Source organism: Pseudorca crassidens, chromosome 10, assembly GCF_039906515.1.
Source record: "Pseudorca crassidens isolate mPseCra1 chromosome 10, mPseCra1.hap1, whole genome shotgun sequence".
In the NCBI taxonomy this organism is placed as follows: Eukaryota; Metazoa; Chordata; class Mammalia; order Artiodactyla; family Delphinidae; genus Pseudorca; species Pseudorca crassidens.
In genome coordinates, this window is record NC_090305.1 from 25,538,773 (window position 1) to 25,564,180 (window position 25,408).

General features: G+C 44.1%; 2 protein-coding genes across 5 annotated transcripts in view; both read left to right on the forward strand.

Annotated features, from left to right (window-relative positions):
- The first annotated feature begins 2,627 nt into the window (after positions 1 to 2,627).
- Positions 2,628 to 20,553, forward strand: LOC137231877 (uncharacterized). Of its 4 annotated transcripts, none has more exons than XM_067752688.1 (2): positions 2,628 to 2,849; positions 20,411 to 20,553. In XM_067752688.1, exon 2 carries the CDS (start codon positions 20,434 to 20,436, stop codon positions 20,551 to 20,553), a length of 120 nt encoding a protein of 39 aa, XP_067608789.1. In that variant the 5' UTR covers positions 2,628 to 2,849; positions 20,411 to 20,433. The 4 variants fall into 4 exon arrangements, with proteins under 4 accessions (XP_067608789.1, XP_067608787.1, XP_067608786.1 ...); XM_067752686.1 differs by lacking the exon at positions 2,628 to 2,849 and adding an exon at positions 5,749 to 5,768; XM_067752685.1 differs by lacking the exon at positions 2,628 to 2,849 and adding an exon at positions 10,701 to 10,869.
- The window catches only part of CILK1 (ciliogenesis associated kinase 1), a 34,593-nt gene continuing 29,625 nt past the window's right edge, over positions 20,441 to 25,408 (forward strand). The window contains exons 1-2 of the mRNA XM_067752684.1: positions 20,441 to 20,683; positions 24,034 to 24,088. Coding sequence (XP_067608785.1) covers positions 20,583 to 20,683; positions 24,034 to 24,088 — 156 coding nt within the window. The 5' untranslated portion in view covers positions 20,441 to 20,582. The remainder of the gene's footprint in view (positions 20,684 to 24,033; positions 24,089 to 25,408) is intronic.

Sequence of the window (25,408 nt, forward strand, 5' to 3'; positions counted from 1 at the left end):
CTGTTATAACGACTAAACTTTTTAAAGACACGGTCCTGGAGGTTGAGAAAAAGAGGCGCTCAGGAGAGTAGCGGCAGGGGAGAAAACAGCCCCCCGCCAACGCCCGTCTCACTACAGATCCCATCATGCAACGCGGGAGGACGTTGCGGCTCTACGCCTCCGAACCCCGAGTCCTGCAGAGACGGATCCCGCAGCGCCCTGGGATTTGTAGTCCGCCGTTCCGCGTAGAGCACCCGCCCTCACTTGCCGTCCGGACCCCACTTCTTACAGCCCAAACACCTGATTTCATTTCCGCAGAAGGCACTCTTGTTTGTCAGGCAGTGTATTATTTTCCCACACTTTACATTGTTTTAAATACTGAATTTTGCATGCTCTCTGCTCTGTGTAAACCTAGTCTTGGGGCTTCTTACCTTCATTCAGCAAACATTTATGTAGTTTCTAAAGTTTCTACTAGGTGTGGGGTACTAATAGTCATCAGGTTTCCAAGATCCTACTCGTGGTTCTCACGAGTTCACAATAGTTTAAATCTCTTATCCATTATTTTCTTTTATTGTATTTATTTAGATCTTAGTAATGCAGTACATTCTTCTTCAGAAAATAGAGGCGAAAAAAAATGGGAGGGGTGCAGAATGGTGAGCTACAATAAGGAAGCCCCAACTGCTGTCTTGTAATATTAGAATCCACCCTTCCGATGGATTTTTCATTTGCATCCTAAGTCAGCTACCTATAAAAAGTACATTCTTGTTTAACGGGGACTAAAAATTTACTAGTTTTCAGTTTTTAAAAGAGACTAGGGCTTAGGTCTGTTAAGGATTATTTTCCTCCCAATGACCTCTTTTAAATTGTATTTTGAAATTTAAATCGGGAGAAAGATTAGATGTATGGATTTATAATAGAAGAAAATGTTGTATGTGACTAATGAATACAAAAGATCAGTTTTGCAAATGAGGAATGGGGTATTGAAATATTTTCAGAACGAGTCTATTTCATTAAACTTGTTGAATGCTTAGTCAGTTAGCACAGATGATTTCTATTATTCTAGTAAATAAACAAAAAAGTTTAATAAAATAATAATTCGTATTTTTATCAATAAATTGAGCACCTATTTTATTAAAACGCTGTTATGTTTCATAGCTACTAATTTTCAATTCTAGGTCAGTATCCACTGTATCCACTAGGCTTCTTTACAGTGTTGTATTATCTCATCATATTATATAATACGTGGTTATAATTTCCCCGAGGCTAGGACTATGGACCTAAGCCACTTACTAGCCCAATGGACCCTTGTTAAAGGTAGATCAAGACAGGCCATTTGCCAGTTGCTTGGACAACTGAATTTGACTAAAACTGATCATTTTAAATACTTTAAAAATCACTTTTTCTGGGAGTAGTATATGATTTGTCAGGCTGCCTCCTGTCTCCCTATCTTTTCATTGACAATGACGTTCAATTTTCATTTGCCATATGGTTTGGGTGTCATATAGGTAAACATGAAGGTAGATAAATGTTATACGTTTGCCAAGTGGCCAGATGACCCTTTCCCATTTGAGACAGGAAGTCTAAGGAAGTTTGTCCTGTATCTTGTAGGTTTCTTCAACAGAAGCAAGAAGAAAGAGGGATTCAGGCCTTTTGCATAGATTCTTCCTAGAAAAAACAATCTTCTCGGTTATTAGAATTCAAAAACAAAGATAGTGAGAAAATTGATATGAGCTGGGGAATTTAAACTCAGAGAAAGATCCACAATGTGTGAAAGGATTACTGTTTTATTAATTAAAACTGTTGCTTAGGACAGTGTGGTTTCCCTGACCAGTAGCATCAGCACCAAAATTCTGGGGAGAGGGCCCAGCAATCTGTTTTCACAAGCTATCCCGGCGATTCTGATACCTCCAACTAAAGCACCCTCGGCTTGGGGCAGTTATGTGAATTTAAATCGAGGACCTCGAAGCAATTTCTTTTTTCAAAGTGGTTCAGGGCCAATCCTGATAGGATGATTTACCTCCGCAATATAACTAACGACACAAGTGACAGTGTTTAAAAAGTGTTAAGTGTTAAGACTTCGTAGAACTAGTCAACACACAGAGGACGATTCTGTAGACCATTATCTAGTCTGTTCCCCACCTAACAATCCAGTCTTCCAAACTAAAGTTGCTCACAATATAGAAACTCTTGAAGTTCAAATGGATGCTAACAGGCAGTCTGGTTTTTATTTTAAATATTTTTTATTATGGTAAAATAGATATGACGCGATTTGCCATCTTCAACCACTTTCGGTGGCACTGCAGTTACGTTTTTTAAAGCCAGGAAAGTGTGTTCACCTCGATCACCTGTAATGAGATGTCCTCCGAACGTGCATCCTCAGCCTGCACTTCTCCATTCTGATGCCCGAGGCAGTCGATCTGCAGTAAGGCGAGCGTGTGGAGCTGGAGGGCCCGTTGGCGGTCGGCGGGGGCCTCAGGGACCCTGGGCTCCAGCAGGCCCCGGGTGGAGAGCGGAACGCGCGGCTCGGCGCCCCCCGGCGGCCCGGCCGCGGTGCAGGGACGCGCGGGGCCTGCGAGGGGAGCTGCAGGGTAACTTTTCCCAGGGAAAGAGGCCGGTCGTCCCCACCAGAAGCCTCCCTGCCTTTTGTTTGTTTTCCTGCCGGAGGCTGGAGAGCGGCCGGGTGCCCAGCCGCTCACCATGCGCGGCGCGGCCCGCGCCCCTCGGCGGCGCCCCCGGGCGTCCCTCCGCGGACCCCTCGGCCCGTCCTAGCGCGGGTCGCCCTGCTCCCGCTCCCGGGCCAGTTCGGCGCCCGCCCTCCGAGAAGCCACGCTCCCCGCAGGCGCGGGCCCCCGCCTGTGCTCGCGGCGCCGGTAAGTGGGGTGCGGATTAGGGGCTTCTGCCGGGTGACCTGTCACTCGGGGTGATGGACCGGAGCTGCGAGGGCCCCCAGTGCCGTGGCCCCGCGAAGGATCTGAGGGCGAGGGAGAGGCTCTCGGGCTGTAGTTTCTCTCCGCGGTCCTGTGGGTCTCTCCCTCTTGGCAGAAAAACTCCCGCTTCCTCGGAGTCTGGAAGATTTTGGTGTGTGTTTACCTTTTGGCGTTAAAGAAGGGAAAGATCCCGGCCCGATTTGAAGCCCCATTGGTAGGATATGGAGGACTTGCTTTCGGAATTTTCCTGACTAGGCCTTTGGCTGTCCCGCAAGAGGTCTGAGCAAGAAATCCTCACACATTTATGTGCAACCATTTTTCACTGGGTTTCTTTCTGCTCTGATTTCTTTCTTACTAATCAGAGTAGACGTTATGAGAGGGAAGCTGAAGGACTTTACAGAACCCCTGTTTCTTTTCTAATGCACCTTTGGAAGTTTGACTTTGACACTAGCATTGAGGGCTTTTACTTTTAAATTAAAAAGTAGTTGAATGCCTTATTCTGCAGAAAAGAGTATTCGTTTCCACTTACAACTAAATAAAGAGCTGCTTTTGCTAAAGCTGAATTATACTGAGAAAATATCACCCTGAATTTTGCATCCAGAGCTAGATTTCTCTAAGGTATTGGCACTTGTTTTCTATTTTTGCTTGGAGCACTCTTTGTAGCAGTTTGATAAGTACAGTTTTCGTTTCTCACATTTTCCAGTGAGTGGGCTTTCAGGATGTGCCCCCAAAGTGAACTGTACTATTGCTGAATATAAAATTGAAATGAGCTTCAAATTTGTGTAGCTAACATATAAATTATTAAGAGGAATTTGTGCCTCAACCATATGTTAGCTGTGCTAAGAGTTAATGTATTCATAAATATGCACATTTGAAATCGTTTCTGAACAAAGCACTGCAATTTGGTAAAGAATTTGGCCTTCCTGTCTATTTGGGTGTAGAAATAAGAGCAGTGGTGGGATCCTTTATTTAAAATGATACCCTGTACCACTGCTTGCTTCCCTAAGATCCAGCCCTTACAGTGACCCTGCCTGTCCACTTTACCTTGTCCCCTTCTCCAGAGTCAAAACTGGGGGCAGGGCAAGAGCGGACAACCACGTTTCTAAGTGAGACCAGTTTAGTTTCAGATGATGGAAGGATGTGTTGGAGGGCTGATGGAGCTTGTTTGAGTGGGCGGAGGTCTGTCCTAGCCAAGGGAACTCAGCATTTAGTCACAAAGAAATGCTTTTTTCTCACTGAAGTTTCTTACCTACAGACTGTGTGTAAACAGGCTACCAGGATAAAGAAACCAGGCTTTGGGGGTTTTATTTGTTGACTGTTTCACATCATCAAAGCTCTTTTTCTACTTTCATTGTTTTCATCTCATTGTTTTTTGAGGTTCCCAGTAATGGTGGAAATCCTGTCAGTCTCGAACCTTTTGGAATTCTCTTCAACAGTCTTTTCCTTCATTTCCTTCATCCTTGCTATCAATGAGTCATGAAGACCTTTGACATGTGATTTATATAGCGCCCTCCCTCCATATTCTAATCCAGAGGCTCACCCTTCCTCTCCTGCAGACTGGGGCAGCCTCTGAGCTAGCCCCGCAATTTGGCTCTTAGTAAGTCCTCATTGAATGTTTGCTGAACAAGTGGATGGATGGATGGAATGGATGAATGAATGAATGAGACACACCTTCTGGTTTCTTCATCTTCTTGTCCATCTAGTCTTTTAAAACTATCAGTTCCTCACGTCTCTCCTTGCCTTGCAACCCTCAGGTCCTCTCCCTTCTCAACTATCTCAAGTCTAAAACAATTTGCCTGATTTTTAAGGCCTTTCATAATCAGGCCTCACGCCTCCTATCTAAATTCTATTTTCAGTTCAGCATACATCTTCACACTCTATGGGTGTGGTCTTCTTTCGAGCCTGCTCTACTAAGGGGGCCAGGATGGTTCCTGCTCAGATCGCTGTCCTAGAAACCCTCACCCCTCTCCCCCATCTCCTGTGCAAATCTTACCCTTCCTCAGAGAAGGAAGCTAAGTCCTCACTTCTATAACATCTTCTCTATCTATTCATTTCTCTTCTCTCTCTTGCAAGTCTCCAGATACTCGTTTCTTTTAAGTTTGACTTTGACACTAGCACTGAGGGCTTGGTTTTTTGTTGTTGTTTGTTTGTTTGTTTGTTTTTGGCTGAGTTAGGTCTTTGTTGCTGCATGCGGCTTTCTCTAGTTGCGGACAAGCCGGGGCTACCCTCCGTTGTGGTGCGCGGGCTTCTCACTGTGGTGGCTTCTCTTGTTGCGGAGCAGGGGCTCTAGGTGCGTGGGCTTCAGTAGTTGTGGCTCGCGGGCTCTAGAGCACAGGATCAGTAGCTGTGGCGCACGGGCTTAGTTGCTCCGCGGCATGTGGGGTCTTCCCGGCCCAGGGCTCGAGCCTGATCCCTGCATCGGCAGGTGGATTCTTAACCACTGCGCCACCACGGAAGCCCGAGGGCTTATATTGATCTCTCATTGGTTTAGGTTATTTTAAGCCTCTTTAGGGCAGGAGCCATATTCTCTGCATGGTCGTGTGGGGTTGTGGGCTTTGAAGTCAGGCAGAATTGAGGTCGGGGCCTCACTCCTCGGTACTCATGTGGCCTTATGGATTCTCCAAGCATTAGTCCTCGCGTGTAAAATAGGGGAAATGCCTCCCCACCTGGCTGCAGCGTGGAGATGGTCTTGGTGCCTGAACAGCACCTGGAACACACCTGACAAAAATCTGCTCATCCCTCCAGGGACTGGGAGAGCCCTGAACACGTAGCAAATATTTGGTAGATGTTTGTCAGCTGACTTGGAGTCAAGTCATGGCTGGGTCTGGAGGCCCAGGGGATGGCAACCACGCAGCATCCTTAGTAAGTGTTATCCTGCCCTTACTTAAAACAGCTTGAGCTTAGCTTATTCCTGGTGACAGCTCTGCTTCTGGGATCTGTTGCTGTTTTTCCGTCTGAACCTTGCCAGGAACACGACTGCCTTTAAATTTTCTTTTTTCACTGCTTCTTTGCGGCAAGCTCCTCCGTTTCATTTTGCAGGATCTTGCTGAGTTGGAGTTGTACGCAGCACTTCTGTTTTTCTGCTTGTGAGGGTATGTGTGAGTGTATGTATTTATGGTAGGACGTGTTGCCTAGCAATTTCTTGGCAGAATTCTGGGCACAGTGACCTTTCTGTGTATGTTGATCTGTCAGCCTGTGAATAGTGTCTTAACTGTAAATTGTCTCATCGGCTCTCTTGCTTGACCATGGCCTTCTGAGAAAGGCCTGTAACTAGAGCATCAGAAACCTCCTATCTGTGGGCCTCGGTGTTTGTGGTTGCTGTAGGTGACCGGGAGAACGCGCAGAGGCGTGCGCCAGATGACTTACACGCATATCTACAGTGTAACCGTGTCCTAGGTTGTGGCTGTGCTCTCCTTGAAACAGTTTGAACTTCCCTATTAGTACACCTGTGTGTTCAAGAAAATTACCTGGTAAAAACAATTTGCTGAAGTAAATCAGTTCCTGGGGCAGATTGCATTAAAATGCTAAGTTATGGAAGGAAGAAATCAGAGGCATCTTTACTTGTAGCCAGAGAAGTAGAAGAAGCAGTGGAGGGTCCCCTCAAGATGGTAACCAAGGTTGATGTGGAATTCACGCTCACTCTCTCTGCTCCTCGTGACGTGCGGAGAGCTTCCTTTCTTCATTCCTTTCAAGGAAACGGAAGCGTCCTTGCACTTTAAGTGCCTGGCTCACTGTGCTTTGAAAGTTGAAACCTCTGTAGAAAGAAGTGCCTGGGTTTGGACTCACCTGTGCAGCTGGCGTCAAATCCTGGGAGCACTGACTTCTGAAGCTGTCTCAGAGTTTGAAGAAAGCATGTCTCTGGAGAGCTGCCACTTTTTTTTTTTCTATGTAGTTTCAGGATTAGCAATACCTTCATGTACTTTTTGAGGAAGGGGAAGTGGGAGCATTTGTTACATCTTTAATCGACTATGAAAACATCTCTTATAGTCACATATTTAAAACTCTGCTGCCCTGAAGGTATCAAGAATTCTGTCCGTTGGGCCACAGCATCTCAGCTGTAAAGTGAGGGTGTTGGGGGGTGATCATTCAGGTCCCTTATAGGGAAAAAAATCTGATTCTATAGTCAGGTTTCCTCAATATTATACTATGCCCGTGTTCAGCTTACGTCCTATTAAACTGAGCATTCAATCTATGCTAATTAGCATTAGGTTATATATTACCTTACTTTCCATTTTTCCTAGATTTTGTTTGTCATCCTCAGTTTTTTTTATTTAAAAAATACTGTTTTTAAAATAAAATAACACAATAGTGATATTTCCACCATGCTCTTAGTAGCCACTTGATAAGTGTACAGTGACGGCCAAGGGCTTGTGAGAGCCACGTATTTGTGAGGAAAGATCAATGTGAGTCATTTTTTATCTTTCTATAGGTGTAGTGTGGTCTGTGATAAAGTGCTGATAACATGTGACTGCTCTCGTGGTTAATATAAAAGATAATGGCCCAGAACCAAGAAGATAAAGGAGTAGTGGTGTAATGTCCAACTACATATTTCACAATGTCATGAAAGTTACTATCTGCATGAGTTTGTAGTTCCGAGAAGACAATAGTTAATGGTTCCGTCCTCTCGGACACTGCCTGTGCTTTGAAAATGAATTTACTGATGATTGATTTAACTCAGACGAAACCGAGTGAGAAAAAAGTAGGTTATATATGCCTACCTTTTTTTTTAATAGTAAATATTTATTTATTTATTACATCTTTATTGGAGTATAATTGCTTTACAATGGTGTGTTAGTTTCTGCTTTATAACAAGGTGAGTCAGCTATACATATACATATGTTCCCATATCTCTTCCCTCTTGCGTCTCCCTCCCTCCCACCCTCCCTATCCCCCCCCTCCAGGCGGTCACAAAGCACTGAGCTTATCTCCCTGTGCTATGCGGCTGCTTCCCACTAGCTATCTATTTTATGTTTGGTAGTGTATATATGTCCATGCCTCTCTCTCGCTTTGTCACAGCTTACCCTTCCCCCTCCCCATATCCTCCTACCTGTCAGCTTAGCTGTTAAAAAGCAAATGTTTTCCTAAATTGTTATAAAAGCTTTTGGAAGGATTCATAATTTTTGCGCCCTCATCTCCATAGAGCTGTTCAGTTTTGCAAAGAATCTATGAGGGATGGCAGTAGGAGTGGGGTTGATGGTATAGGAAAATTAACAAAGTGACCCTTTATAAACCCATAAGTTACTCATTCATTAATTTATTCATTCAGCTCATCTTTATTTGGAGCACCTATTTGGGCCGACCGGGTGCCAGGTCCTTGTCTGGTTGCTGGGAATACAGTTGTGAACATAACAAAATTTCTGCCCACAGAAAGCTTATATTCTCAGGATACACGTATATGTAACCCTGTGACCCACAGGTACATGAGGATTATGTGGAAAGGGCTAAAGTGCTCTGCCTGCATGCGGCGTTTCCTGTGTTTCAGGGGTCCACACATCATGCCCTGCAGGCATGTCCTGCCGGCTGCCTGTTTTTGTAAATAGACTTGTACCGGGATGCAGCCGTGCCCATTTGTTTCCGTGTCATCTGTGGCTGCTTTTGTGCTACAGCAGAGGATTTGAATAGCTATGCCAGAACCCTGTCACCCTCACAGCCTAACGTATTTACCGGCCCTTCACAGAAAACATTTGCTGACACCTGCTCTATTTTATTTTTATGTTAAGCCTTTATGTCCTCGATATGTTTTATTGATTTGTTTGTTGTTACACATGGTGGTGAAGCATCTTACGCTGCATGAGATCAGCCCTGAGCTAAACGTGCCGTGATATTTGAGTAGCGCTTGAATGTGTGACATGTTCTGATTCACTCCCTCATCTTCACCTCGCCCTCCCTTGCCCACCCTTAGAACAGAGGGTGGCAATCAGGTGAGCAACTGGGGCTGGGGGACTGTCACCCCAACTCATCCGCAGTTTCCCACGAGTCAGAGGAAAGTTATTCTTCCTCTGGGTCTTCAATATTTCCTTTCCCTTCAGTTCTTCACAGCCCACAGACCACATAGAATGATGGGTCCTAGTTTAGAACTAATCTACAAGCAATGGAAGACTTGACTTTAGGTTCGGGGCACAGCGCCCTTTGTGGGAGAAGTGATGGGAAGTGGTAGACCCTACTCCTGGGATTTAGGACTTGGTGCATGAATTCTTCTTTCAGAAGCTGGGGTTGAAGGATGTGAGGGAGGTCAGGGCATGAAACAGTCTCTGGGGAGTAGAAGAGGGCAGCCCAGGTAACGGATCCTCTTCTCCCATCCTTCCAATTAAGGCAGTAGCCAGAAGCATCTTTAATGTGCTCCTTGTCACAGGAAAGGCAAAGCACGTTCCACAATAAAGGAGGCTCTTTTGGCCTTGTAGCTGCTGTCCCCAAAGCAGAAAAAAGCACTGGTCCAAGAGGCAAAATATTTAAAGGACATTCTTGCTAAAATGTATGTGGGCAGAAGAATTAGGTCCCAGAGAGAAAAATTAGAAATACAGATGTACTATTTTTAGTACCTTTTTAAAAGAAATGTAACAATATTAACTTTACTCTTGTAAAGTTATGAAATGTTTGAACCTAGAATTCATGCCAGTTAAGGTAAAATGGAACTCACAAGTGCCAGGAGAAGGGCCATTGAGTGATTTTGCACATGATCTAGTTTTCCGATGAGGACAGGTGAAAGCAATGGCATCTTTTCAGTGGAAAACGATCAAGGCTCAGGGAGAAAAGCTCTTCACACAGGTCCGAATGGTGGAAGTGGTGCTGGTAAACCACGACTCCCAGAGATGCCCACTTTTGCGTACAATTTTCTGTCTCCTATCTTAAAAAAATGAGTAATTGTGGCATTTATTCAAAGACTCTTAAGTTTTCAAACTGAAGAGTGGACCACCCTGTGCCTGGTTGGTTTCCCAGGTTGGGAATGAGACCCCGGCCGTGAGCAGATGATCTGCCCTACTGAGGACTGAGCCGAGGGGAGGGAATTGGGACAGACCGCAGGAAGGTTTCCGCAATGTCACCTAGCCAGAAAAACCATAGCATTCATTTCAAAGTTTGTCTGGAACCCTTTGAAAGCGAAATACAGCTGTGCTGCTCTGTGAGTTGGGTACAGCCTAACCCAGAAGCCGAAGGCCTGATCTGACGACACTGTGGGGACCTTTCTGTGATTCTTTGAGACCCAGTAATTCCAGCACCATGGTGGGAGGGCCCAGGCAGCCTGCCGGCTTTAGCCTTTCTGCAGTATTTACTATTCTCCCATTTCAGAACTTCAGAACATTTCTGCTCAGGGCAAACAATCTGAGTACCATGACTTTGCACAGGAAGAAATAGAAGAATTCTGTTTCGAGATACTTACCAAGGGTGGCACAGAAGATACACAGCAAAGACTAAAATTCATGTTTTGACCATTCAAACCATGAGTACCTGCTAGTGTAGGCGGAGCATGAGGTAGGAGAGCAGAGATGAAAGAAGCATGATGACTGTCCGGGACAGGCCTGCGTGTCATTGACCACTGAGGAGGTGGGGACAGGGCACTGTGGCCTCTTGGGGAGAGAGCCGTTGGCTGTGTCTGTGCAGGTTGGGACAGGAGGTCCTGGAAAGGTGATGTTGGAGCTGGACTCGGAGGGAGGAAAAGGAGTAGATTCTGAGCTTTGGGGTCTGGCTGAGACAGTGAGACACTTATCCTGCTCTGGAAGAGAGATGATGTATAGCACACAGGGTCCCTCTGGGGCACTGTCTGCTCTTTGCTAGCTTTTGTGCAGGTGATGGGAAAGGTGGAAACGTTGATCTGTTTTTTTTCTTAGACAAATGCCAGCTTGATTCCTGACCCAGAGTGTCACAGAACCACAGAATAACGGAGCAGGAAACCACCTTGCTTCATTAAGTCCCGTGCCCTCACCTCACAGAAATTAACCCGAGGACCAGGAGATGCTCCGAGTCACAGGTGCTCTGTGCCAAGTGGAAACTGGGACTCAGTTCCTCTTTGTCCGCAGTCACTTGCCTCCCCTGTAGGCAGTGGCTGCTGGCAAGGTCCCCGCTCGGTCCCCTGAAGTTCGATTGTAGAATGAGGCCAACTAGAGCATGGCCACATCACTGGTTTCCATATTTGGACTTTGAGCTACAAAGTACTTCTTTTAATTCCTCTCGTTCTCAGATCCTCAAAAGATTTCATAACCTTTGGATCTTTTGCAATCTCTCCCTTAAGTTTGGTGCAGTCGGCCCAGGTTCCTATCTCACTGCCAACACTTATTAATTGCATAACCTTGAACAAGTAGCTGGTGTCTCAGCTTCCTTATCTGTAAAATAGGGGTAATAATAATAGTACCTACCTGGTGCCGATGTGAGGACTGAATGGATTAATATATGCAAAGCACTTACAACAGTACGGTATACATAGTAAGTTCTGAAATTATTATTATTATTACCTTTTTGGCTTATTTGATATATTAGTAAGCTACATGTGGATTGGTTATAGTGAGTGATTATCCAAGATCATTCTTGGGGTCTGAGTGGTATTTAGAAGTACTGCCCATTAACATGTTAGCTGATTCCCCAAGTTAATGGATGGGCTGTTACACCCCATTCACTTCACAGGCAGTAGTGACCGTCTATACCAGGGACTGTGAATTCAGATGCTCTCAGGGGCAGAGGAGGAAATGTAAAAGAATCAGGGAAGCTGGTTATGTGCTTGTTAAACAGTAAGGAGTTGCTCTTCTCTTTTAAAAAGAGAATAACAGTTTTTCTTTCCCTCCAGTTTTTCTTCGCATGAGGTTTTTTCCCAGGCTTTTTCCTTTGTTACTTTTGATATAGGCAGAGGGATAGAGAAATATTTTTCTTCTAGTAAAACAAGTGGCCATGAAGGTGCAAAAATAAATGGCAACTAAGAAAAAAAAATTAGCAACTGACACAACATTCATTTTAAGGACACAGGGAGGTTGGGGACAGTGGCGGGATAGAGGGCTCACGCTTGGCCTAAAAGGCCAGTGACCACCCTCGTCTAGCTTTTATTCCCATGGAGGACAAAGGACCTTGTGTTATTAGCTCTTCAGTTTTTCTGGAGCTACCCCAAATCTCGATATTTATATGAAAGTTCCCATTTTTAAATATAAACTCAAAGCATATCTGTGAATTCCATCCTCAGGCTGCCTGTTTGCAACCCCCGGTCCACACAGGATAGAATCTCCAAATGCTAATGTCATCTACTGAGATTTCAGCCAGAATTGTGAAGTCTTGTCTGCTTTGTAGAGTTAAAGAGAAATACTCTCTATCGTTCAGAAAGGACTGCCTTTGTTCATTGGGTAACTAAGCATTAGATTCTTGATTTCATTCCTAAGACACTCAACTTTGTATGACTAGAGACCACAGCTGCCGTAGCTCAGATGACTGTGGGAGTCTTTGGGAGGTTTCATTGGATGGTGGTATCTATCCCCTGAAGATATCAGGTTCTAGTCCCTGGAACCTGTGAATTTTTCCTTATTTGACAAAATAGACTTTGTAGATGTGATTAAATTAAGAAATCTGAGATGGGGAGATAAACCTACCTATCTCTAAATGGAGATAGGTTTAGTGGGCCCTAAATGGAAACACTAGTCCTCATAAGTGAGAAGCAGAGGGAGATTTGACACAGAGAGGAGTCAGTGTGACCACAGAGGCAGAGACTGGAGTGATGTGGCCACGAGCCAAGGAACACCAACAGTCACCAGACGCTGGAAGAGACAAGGAGGAAGTGAGCCAGTACCTCTGGAGGAGGTGCCAATACCTTGATCTCGACCCAGTGATACTGGTTCTGGACTCTGGCCTCCAGAAACGTGAGAGAATACATTTCTGCTGTTTTAAGCTACCAAGTTTATGGTAATTCGTGAACAGCAGCTGTGGAAAACTAATACTGTTAGTAAGGAAAAATTTTTCTAATTGGTTTTTGCCAGTGATGCATGGATCAGTAAATGACATGTCCTTGACGAGAGAAATTAGCCATTATTTAGGGATCAGTGGCCCTAAGCCTTCCTTGAGATTTTTGGCTAGTGGTCCACATGGTGACTTCTTGCTTGTACAACTGTAGCACTCTGGCCATCTGTGCCCTGCCAGAAACTTACCCCAAGGGCCATTCCCTGGTCACTGTGTGTGTTCCAGAGGAATGCTTTCAGTTGTCCTTGACAGAATATCGGATGGTGGCTTCAGCAACAAAGACTTTGGATTAGGTCATATAACAAGAAACCTAAAGCAGATATTTTCAGGGATCGTGCAGCAGCCCAGTGATGTCATCCAGGATTCAGCTTCTTTCTCTTACTCCATCCTCAGCAGTTGGGATTCTCATCTTTAGAGCTGACGTCTCATAATCACCAGAAGACCGTCTCAGCTCTGAATATTACAGCTTTATACAACCATGTTCAAGGCAGAAACACGGGGCAACCTCTTTGTCAGCTGTCTCTATCAAAGAGTAGATTCCCTCCCAGAGGCCCTTCTCTTCCCTCCCCAGCTCACTTTCCTTTCCGTCTGGTTGTCAGAGCCGTAGTCCCGCTCCTAAACGGTATTCAGTGGGAAGGAAGTACAATAGAATTGTCTGGCTTGGCTTCAACGGAGCACTGTTCATGCCCTGGGGCTGTAGTAGGTGGCTGCCGTCCCTGATTGTACTGAATCGTGAATAAAATCAGAGCTCTATAAACTAAGCAGCAAGAGGAACATTGCTGTGGGGTAGATCAGCAATGGCATCTGTCACATCGCCCTTCTTTTTCCTAGTGCGTTGTCCATCACCCTGCTGTTTTCCCAGAGCAGCAGTGAGTTTTTGTCCTTTCCTTTCAGAGTATAACATGAGTCATCATATTCAGGCCACCGCGAAAATGGTGAACAACTGAACAATACTGATCTCAAAAGTCAGTAACCACTTCCTGCTAGGATATGCTCAGAGTTGACTATGGGTTGAATGCTACTTTTTGTCTAATGCTAATTTGAATAATACCACTTCCTTGTTTTTAGTTTAGGAAATAATTCACTAGAGAACAGAAAGCTCAGATAGTTGTCATGGTTCTGCTCTCTAGATCTGTATATAGTGTAACTAAGCCTCCTCTCTGATACTCCTCTGGACCCTTGAAACAATCACCACGGCTTCCTAAGTCCCTTTTTCTTCGTGTATTCTCTGTTTCTTCAACTACTCTTCTCGTGCTTTCATTTAGGCCCCTTATTATGTTCTTGAATATCTTTCTTGAAGTTTGTCACCCAGAGTTGAACAGTAATTCAGGTGTATGTTGAGACTGTCATGTCCCTTGTTCCAGATCCGCAGCTGCCATGTTGCAAAACTCCAGTAGACACCATCCATGTAGTGTTCTGTGAGTACCCCAGAGCTGTGCGTGGTATTAGCATTGTCTAAATGCTGTCCTCCTAATAAGAACTCCAATAATGCACTATCCTTGGGGGAAAAAAAATAAAGCAACCTTAGAGCATCTCCAGTGAGAGGTTTTGTACATATCTCAAATTCAACACCTTAGAAAACAGAACCCATTGTGTCTCCTACTCTCTATAACATTCATCCTGTCTGGTGCCTTTGTTCAGTCCTTCCACATATTTCACCTGACTATTGCAGTACCCTCCGTCTAGTCTCTCTATTCTAACATCAGTTCGAATAGTCCGGGGTGGGTGGTCTCCCTCATGTCATTTCCCTGCTTAAAAGCCCCAGAGAGCTCCCGTGTGGCAGGGTAAAAACCAAACTCCTGCATGACAGATGTACGCCCTCACAGCTGGGTCCCACCCTAAGTTTCTAGCCATTCCCTGCACTTCCTTACTGCCCTCCGTGGCTTTTATGTCCTAGCCCTGTACTTCACAGTGGGGTTGCACATTACAGTCCCTGGAGGGCTTTCTAAATTATCAAAACTCAGTCCCCAACCTCGACCTGACTCTTAGAGGTGGGGCCCGGGCATCAGTATTTGTTAAAATTTCCCCAGGTGATTCTGTCGTTCACCCAGTGTAGGAACCGTAAGCTCTCGTGAACATGCCAAGCTCTTATACCCACCAACCTTTTGCAGAGTTTCCTCCATCTGGAATTCCTTTCTCTCCCTTTTCTGTGTAATAAAACTTTGCTCATTCTTCAAACCTCAATATTACCTCTTCTCTGAGTGGGTGTCTGATCCTTCCCTCCTCCCAAGAGTTTGTTGTTCTCTCTACCATGGGCTTATAGCGTTTCCTACATTTTCCATGTTTGTGTTGATTAGGAGTTATTTAAAGGAAGGACCCTTCTCTTACCCATAATGTGCCCCAGAAGCTTTGCATAGTGCTTGGCCTCTTGGTAAAGTTTGAATAAAATTGTCAACCTGACTTCAGTGCCTGAAGAGAGAGACTCTAGTCTGATCCATTTTACAGTCGGTATGTAATTACCTGAAATAAAATTGAAAAGCAACCACCACGTGTTGGTGAGGGTCAAATCTTGCCAGAGAAATTGAACTTTGTTCTATGATAATGTGACAGACAGTAACAAGGAGGAATCATAGGGTGACTGTATACTGAATGAATGACCCACTCTACCATGATTTCAGTAAAGTTCTTAATTTTTTCAAGATAGCTTTTCCTCAGTGATAATCTATGAAGACATTGTCCCAATTATGCAGTTTTAGTAGATGAGGAACTAACTATCAGAGAAAGGCTTCTATGATTAATAATTGATAGATATGAATTATTATTATTGTATATAATGCCATTGCAAAAAAAGTGGGAGAGAGCCCACAGGCTACTGGAATGTAGATCGTTATTAAGTTTTGGTTGCCACAGTTCATCAAAGACATGGAGAAATGTGTGAGGTTTCAGAGATGAATGCCAAAGATAATTAAAGGAGTGGAAAACAGGTCCTATGAGGAAAGGTTGTGAAATTACAGCAAGAGGAGGTTGAGAGATACACATTTGATTACTAATTTGATGTACATCACATTTTCGTGAGATAGTTTCTTTATATTCACACACACAAAAAAAAAAGCATGAGGAAATTAGCTTAAATTAGAATAGGCAGGTTTCGGTTGGACGTTAAGAAAAATACTCTAACTGGATTACAAAATGCAAATCTGATCATGTTATTTTCTTGTTAAAAAAAAACCCTGGTGGCGCAGTGGTTGAGGATCTGCCTGCCAATGCAGGGGACATGGGTTCGAGCCCTAGTCTGGGAAGATCCCACATGCCGCGGAGCAACTGGGCCCGTGAGCCACACCTACTGAGCCTGCGCATCTGGAGCCTGTGCTCCGCAACAAGAGAGGCCGCGACAGTGAGAGGCCTGCGCACCGCGATGAAGACTGGTCCCCGCTCGCCGCAACTAGAGAAAGCCCTCGCACAGAAATGAAGACCCAACACAGCCAAATAAATAAACAAACAAACAAGCAAATAACTAAATAACTTTATTTTAAAAAACACCTTAATTGACTTCCCATTGTCTCTAGGTCAAAGCCTACTTTAAAAAAATAAATAAATAAAGCATATAATTTATGAGTTAGCTGATTTTTGACAGATCAAAGTTCCAGTGATTTTTTTTTTACGGAAGATGACATACAACAATGATTTGGGAATTTTAATTTGTTGGAAAATGAAATTATGAATGATGCAGAAATCATATGTCATATCAAAAATAGATGGAGACAAATATTAGAAAGAAAAAGAGGGGAAACAAACACAGAGCCCAAAATTGCTTATGTTGTGGCCCAAATGCTCTTTCTATGTTATGCTGAGACACACCTTGAATCCAAAACAGTCCACAATGCACAAATCGTGAAGTGGAGGAGCCATGATGTATGATGTGTTCTGTCTTATGAGCAAGTTCATACTAGGTTTTATTAAGTAAATCTACATTAAAGTGTTTAATGCTTAAGATATGTATTACCTTTTTAAAGATTTCCTTCCTCTACCATTTTGAGAATTTTTTTAGACTTTTAGTCTAGAATAATTCAAACATACAGAGTTGCAAGAACAGTACAAAGAAGACCCATACCCCTTTTCCCCAATTTACCTTGTGTTAACATTTTACCCCATTGTGTGTTCTCTCTCTCTCTCTCTCTCTCTCTCTCTCTCTCTCCCCACACACACACACACACACACACACACACACACACAATTTTTGTTTTACCACTTGAGAATAAATTGCATATATTATGGCCCTTTGCTTACAAATCCTTCAGGGTGTATTTTCTTAGAATAAGACTATGCTGTTTCACAACCACAGGACAGGCATCAACTTTAGTAAATTTAATACAGATACAGTACTTTAATCTAGCATCCATATCCTAACTGTTTCCATTAATGACCTTTATAGTGTTTTCTTCTCCTTTAGTATAGGATCCAGTCAAAGCCTTATGTTTTTTGAAATGTCATTTGAGGCTCTCAACAAGCAAACTTCTGGGGTTAACTCTTTCCAGTTCCAAGCTCCCACCTTCCTCTCCACCCCAGATTCAAGCCCCTGTGCCTTCTTTTCTGCTCCTTGGAATGCTAGAATCCCCTACATTACAAAACACCTACTTTTCTTTTTCCTTCAAGACTCAGTCTTTTATGAAGACTCTTCTTACTGCCCTCCTGAGCCCCAGTGGAATCAACCAAGTTAGAAGCCAGGGGGCTTTCTCCTTAACCCCTCCCCACATCCTGTACCCTCAGTGTACATGAAATATCTTAGTGCATATTCATGAGTAGGCATCCACCCACTCTCATCCTCTGCCATGAGACTCTAAGATCTTAAAAAAAAAAAAAAAAGGACCGTATTTTATTGGTCTTTGTATCCCCAGATATTAACATAGGGTCTGTCACACAGGAAGTGCTTTATAAATATTTATTAATCAGCAATGGAATCTATCACTGTAAAGAGCTGCTGAAGGAAGTTGTAAGTTGTCTGATCCTGTAGAGCTTCAAAAGAAGGAAAATGCTCTTCAAACCAGGGGCCTTAAAATGGTTCTATGGGGGAAATGGGAATGAGTGGGAGAGGAGCAGGTAGGCTTGATCTCTAAAAGGTTTTCCGGTTATATGGTAGAATATGGTGAAATCAGGAATAACCTTTACAGTTCTTTTTGTTTTTCTTTTTTTTTTTCCACGGTACGCGGGCCTCTCACTGTCATGGCCTCTCCCGTTGCGGAGCACAGGCTCCGGACACACAGGCTCAGCGGCCATGGCTCACAGCCCCAGCCGCTCCACGGCATGTGGGATCTTCCCAGACCGGGGCACGAACCCGTGTCTTCTGCATCGGCAGGCGGACTCTCAACCACTGCGCCACCAGGGAAGCCCACCTTTACAGTTCTTAAGGTTTCTCAAGGTCATGCAAAGCCTTCACAAAAACATAGACTAGAATTACTTCTTAATTTTGAACTAATTTTAGACTTTCAGAAGTGTTACAAAAATAGTACAGACAGTTCTTAGCGATTCTTCACCCAGCTTACCCTAATATTAACATCTTCTATAACCATAGGACAATGATCAAACTCAGGAAGTTAGCATGGGCACAGTGCTGTTAACTAAACTATGACCTTATTCAAATTTCACCAACTTTTCCACTAATGTCTTTTATCTGTTCCGGGATCTTATTCAGGTTCTCACATTGTGTTTAGTTGTCATGTCTCCTTCTTTGCCTCCAATCTGTGACAGTTCCTCATTCTGTCCTTGCCTTTTATGATCTTGACACTTTTGAAGAGTATCGGTCAGTTTTTTGTAGCATGTCCCTCATTTTGAGTTTGACGTCTTCTCATGAGTGGATTGAGGTTCTGCATTTTTGACGGAACACCACAGAGGTGACGGTGTGCCCTCCTCAGAGCATCATATACAGGGTACATGGTGTCGTATGTCTTAGTCATGTTGATGTTGCACTTGATCACTTGGGTAAGGAGGTTTCTGTTAGATTTCTGCCTAGAGAGTTACCATCTTTCCCTTTGACATTAATGAATGTCTTAAAGATATTTTGTTTTTGGGACTGCTCCATTTGGCTTGTATCTTAGTTCCCCAATGAGGGATCGAAGAAACTGGGCCTGGTAAGTGAAAGGGCGGCCAGGGAATTCCCAAAGATACTTTGAAACTATGCGGATAGCCTGTTTCTCCTCAAACGTTCATCGACCAATATTTGCATCCATCGGCGAATCTTGTCTGCAATAAATTGTGACGTTTGCCTAATAGCGAATTTCTTATTTCCCTCTTTCCTTCTACATTTATTGACTGGAATTCTTCTGGAAGGAGAAGCTGCATTGACTGGATTTAGATGCAGAATGTCACTTATTCTATCATTCTTTTCCGATCTTTTGATTTTTCAGATTATTACTTTGACAGATGTATTTTTTTAACGTCTTTAGTGTTCTTATTTAAGCATTTACATTTTATTAATGTTTGCCTAAAGGCATTGCAATCACTTAAGTTATGTACTGCATTTTCTTCATTATAGGCAGACTGAATGACACTCAATTTCATAAATGAAAAATCAATGACTTATCTTTTTCTTTATAAATTTATTTGTTTTGGGCTGCATTGGGTCTTCGTTGCTGCGTGCGGGCTTTCTCTAGTTGCAGCGAGCAGGAGCTACTTTTCCTCACATATGTGGGCTTCTCATTGTGGTGGCTTTTCTTGTTGTGGAGCATGGGCTCTAGGCACGTGGGCTTCAGTAGTTGTGGCACGTGGGCTTCAGTAGTTGTGGCTCACGGGCTCGGTAGTTGTGGCGCACGGGCTTAGTTGCTCGGCGGCATGTGGGGTCTTCCCGGACTGGGGCTCGAATCCGTGTTTCCTGCATTGGCAGGCAGATTCTTAACCACTGCTCCACCAGGGAAGTCCCATGACTTATCTTTTTAAAGAACACAACTGAAGGACTTTAAAAGAGACACACCCTACATGCAGGCCTTAAAAAATTACTAGTTCTTTGCTTAGTTTCTGAATATCTAGTAATAAAAATAATATTAATAAAATACTGTTGTTGCCTAGCCACAAACAGTTCATGGAGCACATGTAAGTTCTATATCAGGAGAACCTTAATTTAAGCATTTCTTGGCCTTTGTACGTTTACGTTGTTAATTGTAGCTGAATTACACAGAACACAGTATATTTAGCATGGATTCTTGTAGCTCAGCAATTTCCATCAACCATAGTTATCATGTCGTGTTTGCCTACAGTGGTTAGTCAGCAGAAAGGCATCAAATTGCAGCTGATTCATTTCTGAGTCAGTGATAAAATCACTTTCCAAGAACGCTGTGTCTCATTTTATAAAACATTGGAAAGGAGCATTATTTAGACCAGAGGTTAACAAACTTTTTTTTTTTTTTGTAAAGGGTACAATAATATATCCCTTAGGCTTTGTGGGCCATACAGTCTGTGTCACACCTACTCTGCTGTGTAGCGTGAAAGCAGCTGCAGACAGTATGCAAGTGAGTGGGCATGACTGTGTTCCAATAAAACTTTATTTACAAAAAAACAGGTGGCAGACTGGGGGTTAGAGCTGGCCCCTGATTTAGACAGACATAGAATGTACATTAACATTTATCCTTGTCTTTCATTTTTCTCTACAGGCAGAAGACTCATCTTTGAAAATATGTATTTGGGAGATAGTCACGTTCTATTGAATACCTTGTGCTGGTGCTGCCATAGAAAAATCTGGTTACACTCCGGGGAGGTCTGCTGCGGCTGCAGGACTGATCCGCCTTGGCCCTGAGATGAGTGTCCGGCCTGAGCGGGCACACCATGAATAGATACACAACCATCAAGCAACTCGGGGATGGAACCTATGGTTCCGTCCTGCTGGGAAGAAGCATCGAGTCTGGGGAACTGATTGCTATTAAAAAGTAAGTTTTATCCTTCATGCTCACGAATCCATCCTCAGTGACACATTGTCAACATGGTTTTAACTCTATGCTCTCCATTCTTCATCTGTGAAAAGTTTCTACAGCGGAGGCATGGAGAAGAATCTCAGACATTGATTGCTGTGGGTTAGATGACTGTGAACCCTGGGATGCTCGTGTTAGAGTCTTAAACACATCCCCAAGTTAGACGCACTACTTGGCGTACAGCTCTAGTACTTGTTCCAAGGATCTTCTCATATGGGGAGGTAGTAACAAGCAGATTAAGAAATACTTTATAGGAAAGGAAACTGAAACTGAGAAATGAAATGTTATTTTGGATCCTTTACACGTGTGATAGTCTGGTGACTACGGTTTTGCTCCCCCCACCCCACTCGCCCTTTGCAATCTGAGTCCAGACCCATTGTATTGGTTATCTGTTGCTGCATAACCGTTTACCCCCCAAAATTGTAGTTTAAGACAACTATCTCACAGTTTCTGTGGGTCAGGAGTCTGGGCCTGGCTTAGCTGAGTTCTCTGCTTTGGGGTCTCTCATGAGGCTGCAGTCAGGCTGCTAGCTGGTGCTGGGATCTCATCTGAAGGCTGGACTGGAGAAGGGTCCACTTCCAAGCTCACTCACATGACTGTGGGCAGCATTCAGTACTTTGGGAGTTGTTGGACTGAGGGCCTTAGTCCTCTGCTGGCTCTTGGCTGGAGGCTGCCCTCAGTCCCTTGCCATGTGGGCCTCTCCAAAGAGCAGCTCACAACATGGCAACTTGCTCCATCAAGACGTGGAAATCAAGAAGGCAATGAGAGTCTTCAACCAAGATGGAAGTGACATCTTATTGCATTTGTGAACTAATCACAGAAGGGGTATCCTCTCAAACTGCTGTATTCTATTGGTTAGAAGCAAGTCATTAAAAGAAGGGGGGTTGTGCCAGTTTGTGAATACCAGGAGATGGGGAGTTTTGGGGACCATTTTAGAGTCTGCCTGCCACACCCATCTATATCCAGTTGCCTTCTCAACATCTCCATTTGGATGCCCTGAAGACACTTCACACTCATCATACCCAAAACTGAACTTACATCCAGCATATAATGCCTATCTTGATAAATGAGACATTTCCATCCCCGCAAAGCCTGGGAGTCCCCCGAAACCCCTCCCTGTGCCCCAGCACTGGTCGTCTGGTCCTATAGACTCTAACTACCAGATATTTATCTGATCCACCTACTTCTCCAATTCCCCACTGCTAACCTCCCATTCAACTCGTTATCATTTACCTCCTCTGCCTCTAGAATACTTTCCTCTCTAGGGTTCCTGGCTTCCATTCTTACCCCTGTCCATTCCAGCCTGAAGGGATTATATTAAACACGTGAGTCTAATTGTCTAAAATCAATTGTACCAAACCTTCTTTGCTGCCCCATCATGTCCCCTTGTCCCACCTGACTTCAGCATGCTGGGGTGTGCAGTGATGTGCCTGCCACCAGTATCCCACCTCAGGTGCACGTGGGAGACTCAACCAAGGTGCTCCTCCTTGGTCCACAGAAGGTCCCCAGCAGGACTGAGCCCCCATTGCCCACTGCAGTGTCAGCTCTGTAATGTGTCCTTTCATGGGTTTCCCCCCTCTCTGTTCTCAGGTTCCCTGCTCCTTGCCCTAGGTTCCTGGAATCACCTCCCAAATCAACTCCCTGCATCCAAGTCCTTGCCTCAGGCTCTGCTTTCAGGGATCCCAAACGAAGAGCTTTTAATGTCTTCCTATCAGTTTTAGGGTCAAGCCCCCAATTTTACAACTTGCTGCTTCACTCGGCCCCTGCCTGTTTTCTTTGGCTGCATTTCCTCCCACTACTCCCTTGCCTGCTTTGTCCTGGCCACACTGGCCTTTTGGCTTCTTGAACTCACCAGATACCTTTCTGCCCTCTGTCTTCCCATGCTACTCACTACCGCATGCCTCCGACCAGGCCAAATTCTCCTGGTCCTTCAGGTCTTGGTTGAAATACCACTTCACTGGAAGGCTGTTTCCTGATACCCTAGACAAGATTAGGTCACGTTGGGGTCCACTTTCATGGTGCCCTGTCCCTTCCCTTCATGGCACTCAGCACAGAAGTCGATGGATGACCTGCCTTCCTGCTCCGAGGTCGGTTCCATGAGCAACGTCTTGCCCATCATTGTATCTCCAGTGCCTGGGCCTCTGCCACGTGTAGCAGGGGCTAAAATATATCTGGGGCATGAATAAAGGAAATGGTCACTCAGCTGGGAGACAGTGTGCCATGGGGACAGACTCTCAGAGTGAGGGGGAGAGATGAGAGTTGATCTGTACCTAGCCAGCAATGAGACCCTGGTGAAATGGCATAACTTCTCTGTTTCTTAGTTTCCACCCATCCCATCTATCTCATGGTGCTGCTATAAGATTCAAATGAGATGATGTGGTTGAAGGGCCATGAAAGAGAGAACCCTTAGATTTCTGGCCAGCTCACCAGGCTGTCTGTCTCTCCCCTCAGGCTCTGGACCAGGGGTTGGCACACTTTTCCTGCAAAGGGCCAGACAGTAAATGTTTTAGGCTTTGCACGCCATGTGGTCTCTGTCATAACCCAGCTCTGCTGTTGTAGTGGGAAAGCAGCCATGTATCATATGGAAGCAAATGAGTGTGATTGTGTTCCAGCAAAACTTCATTTATGGAAACTGAAACTGGAATTTCAGATCATTTTCACATGTCACAATTATTATTTTCTTTTGCTTTGTTTTTCCCAACCACTTAAAAGTATAAATGCATTCTTGTCCCATGGGCTGTATAAAATCAGATGGTCGGGTGGAATTGGCCCGTGGGCCATAGTTTGCCACCCCCTGTACCGGAGTGTCCATCCCTGTGCCGTCCAACATGGTGGCAAGTAATCATATATCATTTAAATTTAAAATTTAAATTAACAATTCGGTTTCTGTGTTGCCCTAGCCTCACGCCAGGTGCTCAGTAGTCACCTGTGTCTACTGTACTGGACAGTACAGAACATTTCCACCAATACAGAAAGTTCGATTGGACAGCTCTGGTCCAGATAAAATAAGCCTGGGGGGGTTTTCCTCCAGGGCAGGGTTAGCTAATTAGTGACAGAGCAAGACAGCAGTCCAGGCCTCTTTGCAATGCCCTCGTGCTAACTCTGCTGGGAAATTTTGTGCTGGAGGATTGATTGCACTGCCAGGTTTTTAAATAAAATGCTGTTTTGGATAGTATAGTATCTGGTAGAAATTGGAACCCACTTTAAGCACTGTTCATTAGGTTCAGAACAAAAACATTTTTTTTTAAGATAAAGCATAGCCAGTTACTGGGAATAAACGTGCTGTTTGTTTCTTTCTTCTCTTTTAGAATGAAAAGAAAGTTTTATTCCTGGGAGGAATGCATGAACCTTCGGGAGGTCAAGGTATTTATTAATACACAAAGGGATAATTTATGGTATGGTTGATGAAAATAGCTTTATACACGCATAGATTTATAGTTGATACAGTTTGAATTGTTTCACTGATGTTGAAAAAGGAGGCAGATGATAACGTAATGCAGCTGACAGCTGAGAGGAGAAGATTGCTGTGCTATTTATGTGTGTGCACTTTTTTTTTTAGTTTTTTGGTGTGTGTGCATGTACTTCTTTTTAAACCTTGGTAATAGTGCTGTTAACTAAACCACAGATTTATTCAACTTTCACTAGTTTCTCACTAGCGTCTCTTTTCTTTCAAATGGTGATGAAATATACATAGTACTTACCTTTTGACCATTTTTTTTAAAGCTTTGCACAGTTTTGTTTACATAGCAAACTGGACAACATCAGAAAATCTGTCATACCATCCAGAAGTTGAACATATGTAACAATGACATTTTGTAGCCATCTCTGGAGAAGGCTCCTCTGCACACTTTCTGCAAACAATGCCTATGCATTAAGGTTAACAACAACTCAAAGGAAAATGGCAGGTTGCCAGGTAGATAATCAGAGAAATAGTCCAGATTGTTAGAACAGCGATAAAGGTGTCCTGTGCTAGAACCCAAAGGACTCAAAATAGATACAGAATTGCGTATTTGACCTAAAAATGGTACAGCTCAGTGGCATTAAGTACATACATAATGTTGTACACCCATCAGAATGGCCCATCTCCAGGACTCTTTTTATCTTGCAAAACTGAAACTCTATGTCCATTAAACAATAATTCCCCGTGAATCCCTCCTCCCAGCCCCTGGACAGCACCATTCTACATTCTATCTGTCGACTGCACTAGGTACCTCATATAAGCGCAATCATACAGTATCTGTCATTTTTGTGACTGGCTTAATTCACTTAGCAGAATGTCTTCTAAATTCATCCATGTGTCAGGATTTCCTTCCTTTTTAAGGCTGATTAACATTCCATTGTATGGATCTAGTATATATTGTTTATCCATTCATCCATCGGTGGACACTGGGACACCTTTGGCTATTATAAACCTTCCCATATCTTTAAACTCCTTTCCACTGGCTCCTTGTCTTCAGTCTATCAATGTGCCCACCGTTCTGTCTAACCAGGCTCAGCCCTCCCTCCCCTGGAGCTCCCACCCCTTCCCCTTCCTGACCTTACCTTCCAGAGCACCCCCTCCGCTGTCATTTCCCCCCACCACTGACTTTCCACTTAACTGAATCAGGCATTCACCTCTGCAACTCTACGGAAGTTGCTCTCCTAAAAGCCACCAGCTGTCAAGTCCAGGATCATTGGGACTTC